This window comes from Homalodisca vitripennis, chromosome 1, assembly GCF_021130785.1.
Source record: "Homalodisca vitripennis isolate AUS2020 chromosome 1, UT_GWSS_2.1, whole genome shotgun sequence".
In the NCBI taxonomy this organism is placed as follows: domain Eukaryota; kingdom Metazoa; phylum Arthropoda; class Insecta; order Hemiptera; family Cicadellidae; genus Homalodisca; species Homalodisca vitripennis.
Window position 1 is genome coordinate 93,689,669 of NC_060207.1, and position 18,571 is coordinate 93,708,239.

The 18,571-nt window shown below is 31.2% G+C and overlaps 1 protein-coding gene across 1 annotated transcript; it reads right to left on the minus strand.

The window, feature by feature from the left end:
• Window positions 1-5,810: 5,810 nt before the first annotated feature.
• On the minus strand, window positions 5,811-17,880 carry LOC124366764 (elongation of very long chain fatty acids protein AAEL008004-like). The gene is made up of 7 exons (XM_046823366.1): window positions 17,299-17,880; window positions 14,642-14,832; window positions 13,333-13,413; window positions 12,140-12,196; window positions 11,745-11,850; window positions 8,563-8,699; window positions 5,811-5,979 (listed from the first exon to the last, which is right to left on the minus strand). Exons 1-7 carry the CDS (start codon window positions 17,357-17,359, stop codon window positions 5,812-5,814), a joined length of 801 nt encoding a protein of 266 aa, XP_046679322.1. The 5' UTR covers window positions 17,360-17,880; the 3' UTR covers window position 5,811.
• Between the last annotated feature and the right edge of the window lie 691 nt (window positions 17,881-18,571).

Sequence of the window (18,571 nt, forward strand, 5' to 3'; positions counted from 1 at the left end):
TTTGTAAGGCTCCCAAGCTCTGATAACATGTTACTAGTCTTTACAACATCTAAATAAAAAGGAATGCTTCCAAACTCACACTGTTTACTGTGAATAATTGTTCCTTTAGTAGTCATTACTGATTACTAGTTTATTACTTCCATGGGTAAAAATTCAGATTGCTATGTATACAGGGTGAATTGAAGTTAGTGTCGAAAAATTTTTTTGGGTGATACTGCTCAGTATTATAGACTAAAATATGAAAATAAAAAATCCCTATCTCATCTATCTTTTAACTACGGACCAATTTCGCTATTTTGTTAAAAAATCATGTTTTGTTGCAATAAAAATCAATTTCCTCCATTATTTTTAATGTTTTTTTTTAATTCTGAATCCATTTTTGAAATCTACACAAAAATTTTACATGGGAATAATGGAGAAAAACTGTCTTTAAAATAAGTTTGATACAAACAAATTGCTAATAAATCAAATTCTTAAGTTTTCGGCAAAACATTAAAAAGATATTAGACCCGAGGAATTAAATGAAGTTAATTCTGAAGAGAGGCCAATGCCACAAAAAACTTGCCCATTTTGTGGGCTTTAAAATGACATAATGCAACATTACTTTTATTTTCATATTATACTGGTTATTAAAGAATCAGTATTGGAAAACAAGGATCTACTTAAAATATCACGGTGCCAAATAACCAGTCAAAAATTGTGTTTGATTCAATAATAAATCAAAACATAGGATAAACACATAAAGAACAGTTACAAAAAAGAATAATCATAAAAGAAAAAGTAATCTACAAATTGCTTTCAAATTGCCTGCTCCGTTTCTAATGCAGGCTCTCGCACGCTTCCTCATTGCCCTAACCGACACGTTCAAAGATAACTTGTACCGCACTATTTGGGCAGCTAACTCAATCTGGTTTCTTAAGTCTTCCTCAGAGTTTACAGTGGTCGAGTAAACTTCCTGTTTCATAGTCCCCCAAACAAAGAAGTCCATAGGAGATAGGTCAGGAGATCTGGCCGGCTAAGCTACAGTTCCAGCGCGACCTATCCATGTCGGGTTAATTGTCCGTTAACCACTGACGCACTTCATTGCTGAAATGAGGAGGAGCACCGTTCCTGTTGGGAAAACTATGTTGTCCCTCTGATTGTGGTCCATATCAAGTCCATCCAGAAGTGTGGGAAAGGTATGCTGTAAAAAGTCCAAGTAAACTTCACTATTTAAGGTTCCTTGAAAAATGTGGGGACCCACAAGTTGGTTTCCGATGACTCCTGCCCATACGTTGAGATGAAAACGTCTTTGAAAGGAACTTTCTCTTGAAGCCCTGGGATTTTGTTCGGCCCAATGGTGCATGTTATGCGTGTTAAAAACACCAGCCCTAGTGAAGGTTAGACTCATCGGTGTACAAAATGTTTCTCAAAAAATGATATTGTTCAATATCACTATTGAGCAGCCAGCGACAGAACTCTACTCTTGGACCAAAGTCATTTGGTTCTAACGCTTGAACCTTTGTAAAGTGATAGGGGTGGAAGTTATTTTCGTGTAAGATTCCTAACACTTTACTCTGAGAAACACCAACTTCTCTGGCAAGTTTTCGGCTGCTGACCTCAGGATTTTCTTGAACTAAATCTAGAACTCGTTCATCTAAGCCAACATCTCGAAGAACAGGACCTACCTCATTACGCTGCCTGTGAACTGTTCCTCTCTCCAACAAACGCTGATGTAGCCTCGTAAAAAACTTTATCACTAGGAAACTCTACGATCTGGGTACCGAGCGTGGTATTCTCTCTGAGCAGCCAGAGCATTCCCGCACAAAAACCATATACAAAATGCATCTTCTGCATACTCTCTCGATGTGAAATCCATGATAGCTACGACTCAAATAACTATTTTTAAGTGGATAGAGGTAAAGTCAGCTGAAAGACAAAATAAAACCTGAAACATGGGGTATTCCTTCATACTTGTGATTGTAGAGATAAGATAGTCAGGAGTAAAAAACTGATAAGATATGACAATCCGGAGGCAGGCAATTTGAAAGCAATTTGTATATTACTTACTTTTTATGATTATTCTTTTTTGTAACTGTTCTTTATGTGTTTATCCTATATTTGATTTATTATTGAATTAAACACGATTTTGACTGGTTATTTGGCACCGTGATATTTTAAGTACACCTTGTTTTCCAAATACTGATTCTTTAATAACCCAGTATAAGATGAAAATAAAAGTAACGCTGCATTATGTCATTTTAAAGCCCACAAAATGGGCAAGTTTTTTGTGGTATTGGCCTCTCTTCAGAATTAACTTTCATTTAATTCCTCGGGTCTAATATCTTTTTAACGTTTTTGCCGAAAACTTAAGAATTTGATTTATTAGCAATTTGTTTGTATCAAACTTATTTTCAAGACAGTTTTTCTCCATTATTCCCATGTAAAATTTTGTGTAGATTTCAAAAATGGATTCAGAATTAAAAAAACATTAAAAATAATAGAGGAAATTGAGTTTTATTGCAACAAAAACATGATTTTTTAACAAAATAGCGAAATTGGTCGTAGTTAAAAGATAGATGAGATAGGGATTTTTTATTTTTCATATTTTGGTCTATAATATTGAGTAGTATCACCCAAAAAATTTTTTCGACACTAACTTAAATTCACCCTGTATAACGGTTTCACTTAATTTTGCAAAGCAATAGTTTAGGGGTGAGACAAATACAGTCCAAATTAAGTAAAAGCAATGGTGTACACACTGTTGATTCTGCTAACTTGTGCATTAGTTGCTGCTAGTGTCTGATCTCTCCACCAGTTTTTAACCCACTTTCTATTAAATCCCTATTAAAATGTAACCTTAGAGTGCCCATAGCTCCATTATGTAAAAGAATTTTTAAAATTCTAGGAATAATAATTTTAAAATTACATGTCTACATACAACTAAACTAAATCGGTTATTATATTGGAAAATGGTTAATGTGTTGTAAAAATTGTTCACTTTAAGTGCTTTTAAAAAATTATAGCAAACTCGCCATTCAACAAGAATTAAACATTGACTTACCTTGATATCTTTCCATTTAAGGTGAACTACATAATATCAGCACTTTACTCTAAGAAAACCCTGAGAGGACAAGTTCCCAAAACCCTCTTATTTAATATTGCTAACAAAAAATACTAGTTATTACTAGTTTTTATTAACTACTAGATATTAAATTAAATCGCACATTCCAGTACTTTTAGTTTTAACTTAATAAAAATTTGACTTCTGTAGAATGTGTTTACATTGGTTACTTCCTAGCAACCCAAAACAACAACAAAAACTGTGAGGTAGTTGGAATATCATTCAAGCAAAGTTCAGTGAGTGGAATCAAATGTCAACTCATGATACAGGCAATATTATAAATTTTACTTGTACATTAATTTATTCAGATAGAAAACATTTTCTTTCATTATCATACTAATACAAATATCATAAAAATATGTTGGAATCAATTAGATGTTAAATTAATGTGTGTGTTATCCACAGCCAGGCTGTTTCATACTTCTAGCATGCATGTAAGTTTGAAAGTTTTATTGCAGTTGGAACTTGATTGAGGAGGAAGAATTTCTAAAGAGATCTTCACCATTCATAACTTTAAGGGAAGTAAATGTACAGTTTATTCTTCCAGTGTAGCTACTTAATTGTACATTGTAGCTTTTTGTTTGTACTTAATTGGGTTGTTCTAACATTAAAAATTATTAAATGGCTCCTTTTTGTAAGGTTGGCAAAAAATTGATGTAATTCCTATCCCTTTTTCATTTTTCGTTTAAAGTTTGTTTAAAACAACGAAAGAATTGTGTTACAGATCTTGAAATATAGTGTTTACTGGTTTCTTTGGAAAATTCTGTTTCATCTCATAATAACGTATATTACAGTTTTACTCGTATTTCTCTACTAGTCTCTTCAGATACTTGAACCACTTGGTTTAAGTTGATCGATATAACTGGACCCTATTCAGAGTTTTCAACCACTACAATCTATAAAGATTAAGAGGTATTAAACTAATATTGTCACTCGCTAAATATTGATAAAATATCAATCTAGAGGTTAGAAAATCTATCAGTTAATCTATAGTTAAAGTGAAGAATAGTTGTTTCAGATCACTTGTAGTTTCTAAAACACTTGATATATTTCCTTTAATTGTGTTTACGTTTATGACACTAACTAGCAAACAAACTAGAAAAAGCTTAATGTAGCAATTGTATTATTTGCCTAATCATGAAGGATCAATACATTTTTATGAGTGACATTTAAAACCCAAAACTATCCACCCTATCAAAATTTTTAGTATTCATAAAAAAATGCAGTTTTCTGCTGAGGAAATAAGAAACAAAATAATCTACTGTTTTTTTTTTATAAATAAAGATTGAACATTATTATCTTAGTTGCTACATACAAAGCGTATCCAGAAAGTAAGTGTACTGAGGCTCTCACGGATGGAGGGATTTTTTTCTACATGTAGCCTAATTCCTCACCTCTGCAATAAGACTGGTTCTGAGAATTGTCAATGAGACAATTATGTTTTATGAAAAATGTCAATCCAAGTGTTAAATACGCGACGTCATCCATTATCTCGTTTAGAAGGGAAAACTCCAGTTGAGGTTTATAGTAAGGTAAAAACTATACATGGTGGTAAAGCCGTGACTCGTACAAGTATTTCGAGTGTTATCGCTAGTTTAAAAACAATCGTACCTCTGTACATGATGATCAGAGGAGTGGAAGACCTTCAATTGTAACTGATGAAATTCTGGAAAAAAATTCAAAATGTGCTCTTTAACTGCAAAATGTGCAGATTGACTGTGGATGAACTATCTCCAATATTTCCAAAAAACTTCAGATCTTTGCTACAAAAAGCCATTAAAGAAACCCTCAGATATTGCAAACTATCACAAGGTGGGTCCCAAACAGCTGAAAAACAAAAAAATTTGAGTCGAGTGGAGGCCGGGCAAGTGTTTTTTGAGGTGCTACAAACGCCATGGAGACAAATTTTTCCGCTCCATCGTTACTGAGGATTGCACACTACACACCTGGAATCAAAAAGCAGTCTCAACAGGGGCATCACACCTCCAGCAAAAGGTTAAAAATCACCATTTCAGCCAAGAAAATCATGGCATCCTTGTTTTGGGACTGTCAAGGTATAATTTTAATTGAATATTTGCCTCAAGGGGAGACCATCGACTGTGCAAGATACTGTGAGACCCTAAAAAAATTGCAGAGAGCGATTCAGAATAAGAGGAGAGACATGCTGACATAGGGAGTCTGCCTGCTGCACGACAATGCCAGACCACATTGGCCAAACACCATGAAGTAACTGCTCACCTCATTTAAATGGGATTTGTGGAACCATCCTGCACATTCCTCTGACCTAGCATCAGAATACTATCTCTTTACCTCCCTGAAGCTGCACATGGGTGAAAAAAGATTTGAACCTACGAGGAGGTGAAGGGTGAAGTGGACAAAGGGGTTGGAAGGAAACTACTTCAAGGAAGGCATATAAAAATTAATACTCCGTTTCACCACCTGCTTAAGAGGAATGGTAACTATAAAAAAATAGCTTAAATATGTAACTAGGTAATATTTTTGTTAAAATAAAAATGTTTGTAACCTACAAAAATTCAATATACTCACTTTCTCGATATGCCTTGTATTAAGAGAATATTTAAACAAATTGTTATAAAAAATATATTTTAATTTTATATTGGTATATGTCTTAGTGGACTTGCTTGGAAATAATTATACAGAAGACCTACTTGAGTATAAAAAAATAAAATAAATAAAACAAAAAGTATTTATTTTGTACTCTTTTTATTAAAATAAGCTTTCCTATAAAAGTCATAGAAGAGAATGAACATGAAGGTGTTCTGTGGAATGAAGACTCCAGCTGTGAACCTCGGGTAGCCACAGTCTGGTACCAGCAGCAGGACCACAGAGTGCAAGATAAACACTAGGAACTGTACCTGGAATTGAGTTTATATCATGCTATAACTACTGCAAATAAACATAGCACACTCAAGCTGTAGATTTTGTGTCTGGTTCACTTCTAAAAGAGAAGATGCTGTTGGTGTAGGTGTAAAAACAAGAGATTGATTGATTGGCATGGTTTAAAAGCAGAATGATTGGACCATGGTAGTTCAATACCTAGAGATAACTAAACCACATAACGGCTAAAAATGTGACCTAAGTTTTGAAATGATCTAGTAAAAATAAAACCAATGAAATTTTAAACCAGATTAAAAAAAGACCCAAATAAGATATTGAGATTTTCATATAGTTAAAAAAACATGTTATTCTTTTAATAGAATTGCCATAGGACCAATGTTTGTCTTAAAGCTACATTATGATTCAGATCAACCATCTCCAAACATATTTACTCAATCTCTGGCTGCAACAACAAAAGTGAAGTCTATGTTCACCATGAATGGCACCAGATTTGTGCATGTACAATATGGGAATGGACATCTAGTAAAATCTCATCAACACGTGATGTAAGAAATTAAATGGAGGCAAATAGGGTTAGCTATTCATTCTTCAAATTGGCAATGTTAACATTCTTGCCATAGAAATATTGTTATTATTGCAGTCATTTATTGAAAGTTACCATAGAGTTACTTATACACATAAGCTAGTGGGCACTTTGTAACATCTGACGCAGGGTAGGGACGTTCATAACTACAATACTAGAGGCCGGGAAAATTTCAGAGTTGCCCAACATAGACTAAAATCTTACGAGAGCCTTCCATCTGAAATTGGTGTCAAATGTTTGAACAAAGTTCCTGATCATATAAAGGACCAGACAAACCCTTTGCATTTCAAACGATTGCTTAAGCGTTATTTAATATTAAATGAGTTTTATAGCATGAGCAAGTTTACGGAACAAAAAATGTGATCGGGCATCTCTCACTGGTGTTGACATGTCTATTCTTATGTTGACATTGTTAATTTTGGATAAAGATTTAGTTCTGTTACTAGGTACAACAATAAAATTGTTTCAATAAAACAATTTTAAGCATTAACATAATTTATTGGTAAGTCTATAGAGTTTTTGTATTATGACGATTGCTATACAAATTTTGTATTTGTCTTCTGGCAATAAAGAATTGTGATTGTGATGATCTATATAACTTAGAGATATACAACTGAATTTCTATTGTCTGATACTCTCTCACTGTCTGGTCAATAAGTATAGGAAGTCTGGTGTGAGCCTCGGCAGCTAGTATTGTTTGGTATTGTTAAAAAAATTATTAAAAAAAGATTTTATATTAGTGTAAAAAAATAAAACTTATTAGGGCAGGCTTTCATCACTAGTTATGTACATAGATAGTGTCAAATATTAAATACAATTAATTACATGTTAATGATCATAGTTACTATAATCTACTTATAATTACTTAAAACCTCATGAAGTAAATAATAACAGAAAATATTTCAATGCCTTTTAAATACGATTTATTGTTAATCGTAATAGGTAATATTTTCCAAAACTTTATTCCCATATGTTTTGATTTTTTACAGAAAAAGCCTGTTTTTTATGTTAAAATAATTTATTGGTCTTGTATTATAGGGATGTATTTAAGAGCACAAACTAATTTTGTTTGGATTATATCTTCAAAAATAATATACAGTCAAATATATATTGATTACATACCATCAATATTTATAATCTTTGAAAATATTCTCTTATATGATCATCATGCTTTAATTTAAACATTGTTCTAATTGGTTGTTTTTTAACCATTAAAATCTTATATAAATTATTATCGCAGGTTCTGCCATATGCCCAAAAACCAAAAGGAATATGAGAGTATAGCCTATATGAGCATGATAGAACATTTTTTTAAGACTATAATGGTCTTTGATGAATCCTATAATGAATTTGATTTTAGTGATTGGAAATATTATGTTTGTTTGGAATACTTTTGTACTTTATTTCCATAGTAACAGTTATTTAAATATATAACATACATCTTACATAGGTAATTTTATAACAAAATCTTGGGGAAGAACTATTTTGTTATTTATTACTGTTTTTTTTTTTTTATTATTATATTAATGAGTAATACATTTTACTAAAACTCATTTTACTGGCAAAATGAACTATGGCTGGCCCTTGACTCCTTTCCCAATTTAGATTACATAACAAACTTTTGTATGTTAAAACTTGATATTTGTATGAGTTATTACGGTCTAATAGAACAGTACATTTCAAATGACTTTATTGTACTCATTCTTTTCTATGTAGTTTCACATATTTTCCTTATCCCAGGGTTTTTCTGGTTAAAGTTTGCCTTGCCATGAAAAGTTTTCGGTACAATTTTACATTTTACTCCAAATACTGTCTCAAAATCGATATTGTCAAGATAAAATAATAACAACTAAAAAAGAAGGATAACAGAAACATTCAGAGGAAGATGTCCATGCAGTCTGTATCTTTGGGGAAATTCAATATTTCATAACTTCCTTATAATATCCCTACCCACTGCCAATCCCCATTAAATAAACCTACTTGTCCCTGGACTTCTATGTCTGAAGTAGCTGCTTACCATTTGTAACTGTGTGATATATTTCTTCCACCAAAGGTTCCCTTTGTATTCTGGCCTTAATGTGGTTACCAAGTAGTACGAGTACATGACCATATGTACCAAGGAGTTTACCCAGCCTATGAAAGTGTCATGGCCTCCTGCAAAGAATCATAAGTGGTACTTTATTTTTAAAGTAACATATAATATCAACCTTCATCAGTCTGAAAAGTGTTTTGAACATGATCTGTTAAAATAGACTAACATCTTTTCACCAATCTACAGTTAACTCTCCCCTAGCATAGGGACAAGGTTGCAGCTCTCTAACCGAGAGATCACAGGTTCAGTTCACAGGGAGGTCAACAAATATTTGCAAATAGGTTACGACCTTAAGAAAGATTTTTATGATCAGTTAGTAATGCCATTGACTTCAAACAACCCCTTTAAAAAGTTACCATTCTATCAATTACTGGATTTTTGAGTTAGTTGATGAGTTTAGTTAAAACCACTGTAAACCTGAATTATTTGTTTCATTCATGAAAAGTTCACAAATTCAGTAAATATTACCACTATATATGTATTATAACTAGAAGCTACAATGTAAAAACTTACAATATTTCTAATTACATATGAAAAATATTTTAACACATTTATGCCATTGAAAAAGACTGTTGGCATTGAAAGAACCCCTAAAAATAAATATGTAAGTAACAGAGAATATCATGAAGTGGCAATATCTTTAATATAAGTATTTGATATTTTTCAGGTTATATTGTTGATTTGAAGCAGATCAGGTTTGTATTATTTGTTGCCCTGCATTGATGGTGTCAATTTGATACAGTGTCAAATTTTTGTGATGAGTCCCAGAGTTGTAGGATTCAAATTTGAAAGAGCGTGAGGTAGTCAATATCCAATGTCATTAAATAGAGAGTCTCATCTAATATTTGATAACATTTCTTTGTCATTTAACATGAGTGTTAATGTTATTCACTGTGATGTAAGTTAATTTACACCTCACTTTAACACTGGCAAAAGTCCAATTGAATTCCAAATGTATCTATTCTGCTTGAAACTCGTACGAAAAAATTTGCATATTCATTAAGCGTTCAATCACCTATAATAATGTACTCACCTTTACGCTTTTGTTGCTTATTGAAATACTCAATCTTCCTTGGATACATTTCAAGATGTACTAATACTCTTTCACTTTGAAAAAAGAAACTATTTTATTACAGTTCAATCATTAATCAATTTCAGTATTCATTTACATTTAATCAACACGTGGTTGCTCAATTTCATCAATATCACATTAGTTTACTTTACAATACAACTTTTGGAAATAAATTCATTTTTTACATAACATTATATAAAATGAACAAACTTAGGTTCCCTTCTTTATAACAAACCTATAAATATCAAATAATTTAATCATTTACATGAGCTCATAATGTGACAAGATGTTAAGAATCGTAGTACCAATCAAGAAAGGAGAACGATGTAGGTGGAGAGCGGGGATAACGGAAGTAGGTCTGTAGGTCCCTTCCACTTTCAATCTTTGATCCACACCAATAAGTTTAAAATTCAATCTCTGTTTATATGATCTATAAAATATGAATTTCTTTTGTAATTATAATAATTTTATTATTTGAATTTACTCCAATATTAAGTTATTTGATCTTTTCCCTATTAAATTATTTTAACGCTTATACAGAATTTGACATCACTGTTAGTGACAAGGCTATATTACAAGAGTTCATTGAACTGGGACCGCCCTCCAATTTGTCACAAACATCTAATCGTTTGAAATTTGTATTGCTTATTACCGATCTTTAACAAATTACAGTAATTTTTCCATTCAACTGAGATTTTTTATAACACATTTAAACAATAGAATCTACTACATTGGTGTATTGAGAGTTTATTTATATTGTACAGCTTTATTTACAGATATTATATCATGTTTAGGTTTCTATATCATTGGTCAAACGTATGCCACTGAATTTCATTTTAAATTTTCCTGTGAACTGAACTTTTCCTGAACCTTCAGGAGGCTTTCAAGGACGTCTGAGATGGCAGGTCACAGCTTACTCATTACGTAGTCATATACAGGCTTGCAATGTTTTAAATCAGATTAGTAAACACACTGTGATTTCCAAAAGTCACATTGCCAACCATTTACTTTTTACAATTGAGAATTTTAAAATCTTCTTTGGAGATATTGTACTAACATCACCTGAGATCTTTTAGATGGATATAAAATTATCCCCTCTTCTCCAAAATGGAACTGGGATGCAATACAAAAATATTAAACAGGATGACCCACTGAATACTACTTATAAAACAAACAACACCAAGAAAACTAGTTTTTGACAAAACTATCCAGAATGGTCAAAAACAATTCTAACTTTAATTAGATGGTACACTGGATTTAGTTAAGTTAAAGACCTCTAAAATTTAATAATTTTGTTTCTTTGAACTTATCTATAACAAGATGGAAATATCTTAGTTCTTAGGCTGACATGATTGGTGTTATAACTAACGTCTGAGTTTCTGTTTATACTTTGTTGAAACATTGATTACACGTTTAAATTCTTGCCATATTCAGCCTTGCTGAGGAGTATAATTTTTAGTCCACAGATATTTTGGTATATTTTGTTTCTTTGACTAAAAATACTTTCCTCAGCAAGATGAAACAAAATATTGCAAGAATTTAATTGTGTAATCAATTTTCTGACACAATTAGTTTTTTAAGAAGTGGCAGATCTCCTTTTAAGCCCTACATTCCCCATCCTTAGTTTTCTTTTATTCACTCTGTTCATTTAAATACGGATTAGTACCTCTTTCCATTGGTACCAAAAAACTTTGCATCAGTCACTCCATAAAAGTTGTTTTGTTAGCAATTAACCTGTCACATATGGGCACACCAGACCTAAAGATTAAACTTCGAGCACCAACATTTTCTAATTACTAATACCCACCAGGCAGCTACTTAGCTCCACTCCAACCCAACACCACCATCACTGTGTGATGGTAAATATGCAAGAGTGAAACTTGACTGAACTTTTTTCTCATCACAAATTATAAATAATCACCTGGTAGCCACTTGGCTCTACTCCAACCCAACACCACCATCACTGTGTGATGGTAAATATGTAGGAATGACACTTAACTGAACTTTTTTCTCATCACAAATTACAAATAATCACCTGGCAGCCACTTGACTCCACTCCAACCCAACACCACCATCATTGTGTGATGGTAAATATGCAGGAATGACACTTGACTGAACTTTTTCCTTATCACAAAGAAAATCTGAAATCACACACATTTATAGAATATTTTTCTTTAAAGTTACGATAGATAACGTTTAAAATACATTAATTACAATTGTTACATATTCAAATCTAAAACATATTAAAATATAACAAAATGATACATTAAATATAATATTTTAAATTATTTGTTAAAATATTCAAATATATTCTTCATCTGCTATTTTCTACATATTGAAAAAACTGTGTTGACATTACAGAATAGAGAATCTGTCTGTAGAATTACATCAGATTCAATACACAAATTCCTTGTGGTTTGTAAGACTTACAGTATCCAAGAGATCAGTAATCTTCAGACAGAAGTACAGGTATACAATAAACACAATCTGAAATAAAAGCACAGCATTGGTTAAACTGGAGTACTGTATACTTTTTACATCTCAGTAATTTTAGTGATTAATGGTATGGATTTAGGTTGCTCAAAATATAACAAAAATACAAGTTCAGAACAGAAGACAAGCTTATGTATGACCAGTAAGGAAACATGAAACTTGCCATTGGCTGGTTGTAATCAAGTTACAAGCTTTCTTTTCAGATTCAGCATGATTCACGTTAATCGTTCTCACAAAAAGAAATGTATTTAATCACTTATAGAGCTTTGATTAGAAAATTTCAGTCTGTAATAATGTATAGATAGAACTTTGTCTAAGAGTGACTTTTTCTAAAGGTTAGGCACCTGAATTTGGATCTTTACATTACTTTACATTAGATTGTTGGCACATTTTTATTCATTACTTTCATGCTCAGAAAAACAAATTTGGATTTTGGTCAAGCCATGGTTTGCATTTTTTCCACTGTTGCTTTTTTATAAAAGGCTTTTGGATATATATATATATATATATATATATATATATATATATATATATTATATATATATATATATATATATATATATATATATATATTATATATATATATATATATATACTAGTTTCAGTGTTTCCAAGTAGTTTTTACATTAGTGAAAGCTAGTAACCCACTCCTTTGCATCATCTTCCTATTTACCTATGATATTATCCTTTATTTTTGCATTGTGAAATTATGTTTACTGGTTTATCTTATTTAATTTGTTCGCTAACTTGTGGTTATCCTACTGGCGGTTAGCAATTAGAAAAGTGCTAAAATTAAATTTTGAACAATAAGAAAACCAAAGTGAACTGTCCAAACACTAAATTTTCAACTGACCAAGCTTTATACATTTTGTACCATTGTGAAGACTGGAATAATAATTTTGAGTGTATTTTGATATACAAGGCATTTTTATAACTTTTATTATATGATTCAGAAGACGAATCATAAAAAACAAGTAATAATATTAACTATACAATGTTACATTTGATTTTCTGGAACTGATATTTCTAGAGAAACTTGTATTGGCCTTTATGGTTAAACTAATAACTAAATGACATCAGCGGGATGGATAAAACTACACAGTTCTGAACCATATATTTAAAAATCCTACCTTTCTGTTATGAGGAGTGTCACTCCAGTCCACTGGCTGACACAAGTAGTTGTAGTCTCTTCCCCATCCGAGTCTAAATCCCTGAGGAAAAACTAAATTACAATATTCTATAGCTCCTCCAATTAGTCCAAGTCATTTTAGTACAAATTTGGTTAAACAAATCTATCTGATTTTCATAAATAATAACTAATCTACAAAGCAGATCTCATATAATTTTATACTGTAGAGAAACGTTTTACAAAAGTAATTTAATGTTCTTGATTTACCCAAACTCTCAAAAGTAACTAAAAAGTCCTTGAAATCAAAAACTTTATGTACGGTCTGCCAAATAATTTTTAAAAAAATAATAAGAAATTGAATACATTAATGAGATTATATAACTTTTATTTTAATTTGAGTGTTTCATAGTGAAGAAATAATCTTAACTTTTAGGATTATGAATGGTGTCATAACTAACATTGTAAGTTTTCTGATTTACACTGAGTCAAAAATTTGTGTACACAATTAAATGCTTAAAATATTCCAGACTTGCTGTATAGAGCCATCTTTAAACTGAAACTGCCAATAATATGCATTTGTCTGTAAAGGCGAGTTGAAAATGGTTGTGATTGGCTGAAACTTAAACAGTCAACCACAAATACGACAATGACCAATACGGCTTCTATGTCATAGGCTGCAGTTTTTCAATGTTCTGAAGCTATCTTAATTGTTGAGGGTAGGGAGATTATTAAGGAGACACAATATCAAAACTACATTCAAGTGAAGAATTGTTTGAGACCAACTAAGTATAAATTCCATTGTCTACACAAGTCTACAAAATTCCATATAGTTGTGGCTCAGTCTACAATGGGGAAATGGAATGTTTAATATCTACATAGGTGAGTAAACACATCAGGCACACAAAACGTCAAGATATGGAAAAATAAGTCATAGCTAAACACTTTCAAAACCAAACATGCAATATAATTTGACAAAACAAAATTTTCTACTAATATCCAAGCATAATAAAAGGAATCTTAGAAGTAATCAAGAAAGAAAATAAATTTAGGAAAGAAGTTAACGTCAAGTTGTTGAAAAGCTGGCTGCCCATAACGAAGAACTAAATCACTATTAGAAACATTCGTCACTGTACTTCAGGCAATCGCTATAAATTTCTGTCATTTCAACTCGCCTTTACAAACTGTATTATTAAAATAAATGATTAATATCCTGATATTTTATATTTAATGAAAATATAAACTGAAGATACCTCTCAAGTAATATTTTAAAATTAATGATTGAAATGTTTCCACTTGCGGTTCTGCGCTACCTCTACGAATATGAAGGCACTGGCGATGACTTGGAAAAGGTTGTAGACTATCATTAGCTTGTCGAGATTGAAGGGTTTGCGGTCTGCCATGAGTAAGGGGCCCCACCACTGCACGAACAGGTTGTAGAGCATCAGCAACAGCAGAACAGGCACCGGACTCGCCATGAGGGGGAAGTGCTCAGTCCGGGGGTCTGGACAGTAACTCTCCGGGAGTCAAATGAGTTACAGTTATATTCAAGACAGAAAATAAATGGTAATCTATAAATTAATCTGTTCATTTCTAATATTTTTGCTGACTGGACTTCAGTCCTATTTAATCAATGTTTCAACTACTTATTTGCACAAACAAAAAAACTTACCATGCCACTAACTCTCTTGGAAATTTACCTGATCCAAAATGTCAATAAAGTTGAAGTTTGATATGTAATATTTTGAACTGTGATATATTTAATTTAAGTGCAATTTTAAACTGATACAAATGTAAAATTGTTATGGTAAAAACTACAGAAAAGGGTTGAAAATAGTGTTACTAGTATTTGTTAATTTTATTATTGTAAAAATATAAATATTTTTGTAGAATACAATATTTATTTCTAATAAAATAACGTTTTACTGCTTTATTTCGTAATAGTTGTTTGTAACTAGTATGATATACAACATTGATATGAGAGCATTTTTGTAACAATGATAGTATAAATGTTTGATTTGATATACTTTGGCCAGGAACACAACTGATGCAACTATGCAACAAAGTGGAATGAAGTGAAGCAGATCAAATCATGACTAATTTTAGGGCAACATTCGTGTAAGTCATTTTAGGATATTTTTTTCTTTCCATATGAAAATAATTTGTATGTAGTTATCTTTGTATGTGTCAATTATGTCTTTAACATGAAATAAAAATATATACTAAAATTATTCAATAATAATGAGCATGATACGACATATTAACCATTAATTGATAAATAGCAATAAATAAGACAAAGCATTTTTATATCAGGTACTTCAAAATTCAACAGTAAATTTTCAGGAATTAGAGAAAAGAAAAAAAGGTAAAACAATGCAGTTACATAAATTCATATTTACAGAGTTAGCCAAGTATTTATAATACATTCTGACATGTCTTGTTTGCTGAAATACAAAGAGAAACTGGTTACAATTGTTCTACAAGTAATTATGTTGTAAACCAATTTGATGTAGGTCTAAATACTTTTAGCTTGCAAACTCATAACTGAGACATAATAATGTGTCTCCATATGCAAAGTGTAACAAACCGTTAGACAATACCCACTAAACTGGGCAAGTTTAAACTTATGTGTAAATCAATGAGATTATGACAAACAGAAGCTTCTACAGAAGCAGATAATAATTTGGAGCATTTTCTTGCTTGAAACACAAGTGGTCTCTCTGCCATAACTTATGTATAATTGACTCTGCAATATTTCATTAAATAGTTTAATAAATTACTTTGTAAATATGCATTTCTGTACCCATGTTTTTGTACACCTTTTTACTTCTCTACATGAGAAATCCAACCCTGAAATTTGTGATTCAGTTTTGAAACCGGTAGAGATTTAAAGCTGTTCCACGAGAAAAACATTTAAATTATTTATCAAGTTAATGAAATATTTTATTCAATTAATACCAACATATGGACATAGCTGCTATCCCAACCCTATATAAATCTGTGTGGATAAATATATTTGTATGTAAAGTTTCAAGGTATATTTTTATTGAACCAAACAAACGATCTTTTCTGGTAATAAATTCTTTTAATTAAATTACATAACTGGAATAACGTACAAGAACAGGATATACTCTTTCAGTGGTACTACATATACAGATTTGAACAAACATATATTGCCTAGACTGTGTTTCTCTCTGATAGAATTCTCAATTAAAGAGTAAATTCTAAGATTTTTATTTTCGCTTGCTGGTTCCTGAGGACTACAAGACCGAACAGTAATACAAGGCTGAATAAGTGTAAGTGGATGTTACTGCCACTATATACCTCAATTGAATTAGCTAAAATTACAAATACTTTTTATGTACATTAAAAATTACACAATTTAGAAATTACCATTTAACATAATATTTTATTGTCTCTGTGGCTTTGAAAATTTGATATTTTACTTATAATGAAACACATGATAACATGTTTATACTTCTATTACTTTTGCACCTGGTAGGAAACAATTGTTATAGGTGTGGAAGAACAGAAAGTTTATTATTGTGAGTTTATTTTGAGTAGTGAAAAAATAGATTATAGTATAATTCTTCCAGATACTCTTATAGAATGTATGGTTCACAGGTGTGTAGTTTTTTTAGGTCTGTGCAAAATAAGTGCATAATATCATTTAGGCTTGAAATCTTCTTATCTGGTCCTAAAAGGGTTAAAACTTTGAAAGGCCTCTTTAGTTTCAATGCACTTTATGTGTTTTACAAAATGTTTGTATGGAATTGTTTGTGTAGACATATTAAAATTACTTTATACAACTTAATTGTTTTACAATAAATATATGACATGTGAAAAAGGCACTTCACAAACACATCTATTACGATGATCTACCACTTACACAAGGGCAGATGAATAAACAGTGAAAAGGAAATCTGACAGTGTATGGTTGAAAACTAGTGAACATAAACAAAATTGTTACCTTTTAAATCTTGGTTAAGGTAATGGTAGACATAATACATATTTCTTAGTATCAACACCATGCTCCCTTGCTGACCTGTAAACTACAAAAAATATGCTTTTACACAAGTCAGTAGCCAGTGGAAGATAGTTGGTTGGACGTTGCACTGATGCTTCTGTCAGTAGGAAGTGAACTGGACAGGAAACCGGTGTTAGCATACATATTGGATGGTAATTACAGACCGTGGTCTTTGACCCTATGCCTATGCCTAAGGATAGATTCCTGGGAGCATTATCAGAGTTGTCTAGTCAGTGTGTGATGGTCTTGAAATCATTTAGTGCAATTTTAAAATCAATTTAGTACAAGTATAGAATATTATAGACATCTAATTAACTTTGAATTTCAGGAGCTAAAATGACTTTGCACTTCAGAGCTGGCTGTAGAGAAATGACCTTGAGTTTTATTCTCTGTAATAACAATGTTATACCTCACACTTTCAAGCTTTTATTTTTGGTAGTAGGGTTATGGTCAATGTCTCATTTTAAAGATATGACTATACGCATCCAACTGTGTTTTTGTTTTTTTTGTTACGTGTACATCTTTTGAGTATTTAAATAATAAATTACAAAAAACTTTGATCTGAAAAAAACCATTAAAATATATTTCAATCTAAAAAGCTGTTTGGATGTGTATAGTTTTATCTTTAAAAATAAACGTCTACCATAATTTCACGGCCAAAAATAGAGGTATGACAGTATTTGAGAATTAACATTGTTGTTATGGACTTAAAATCAATATGGTTTAAGTATAGCTGACTTAAGCACTATTCAATTATTATGGTATATGTAAAATGTTTGGTTTTAAACACTTTCAATAATATATTCAAAAGCCAGTGACTAGTTAATAATTAAATCCATATATCAGACAATCAGATTTCAGATTTCTAATTTTAAAATACTTAGAGCTATTCAAAATAATTTTTGTGTTAACTTCTTCTTATAAAGTATTAAAACACGTATTAATATTTATTTTCAGTTCTAAATTTTAACGTGAAAATTGTGTATAACCTTTCATCCAACTTTGCCAGAGGTGTTGCTATTATTTATTTGTTTAGTCAGCACATTGTTATTGAAATGAGTGATTCTTTTAAAAAACATTTAATTTACAACCCCATATTTTGAAAGTTAACATTTTATAATTTTTTGAGGAGTGAAATATCAAGTAATGACATAAAAATTAGATCAACACATGAAACGTCTTAAAGTAGATGCTGAAAATCTCTTAAAACAAATTC

Coding starts and splice junctions, on each gene's coding strand:
- LOC124366764 (XM_046823366.1), bottom strand. CDS start 17,359: ATGGTGTTGATACTAAGAAATATGTATTATGTCTACCATTACCTTAAC. Junction 12,197..13,332: donor ACACTCCTCATAACAGAAAG/GTAGGATTTTTA, acceptor CTTTTATTTCAG/ATTGTGTTTATTGTATACCT. Junction 11,851..12,139: donor TTACTGATCTCTTGGATACT/GTAAGTCTTACA, acceptor GTGTGATTTCAG/ATTTTCTTTGTGATAAGGAA.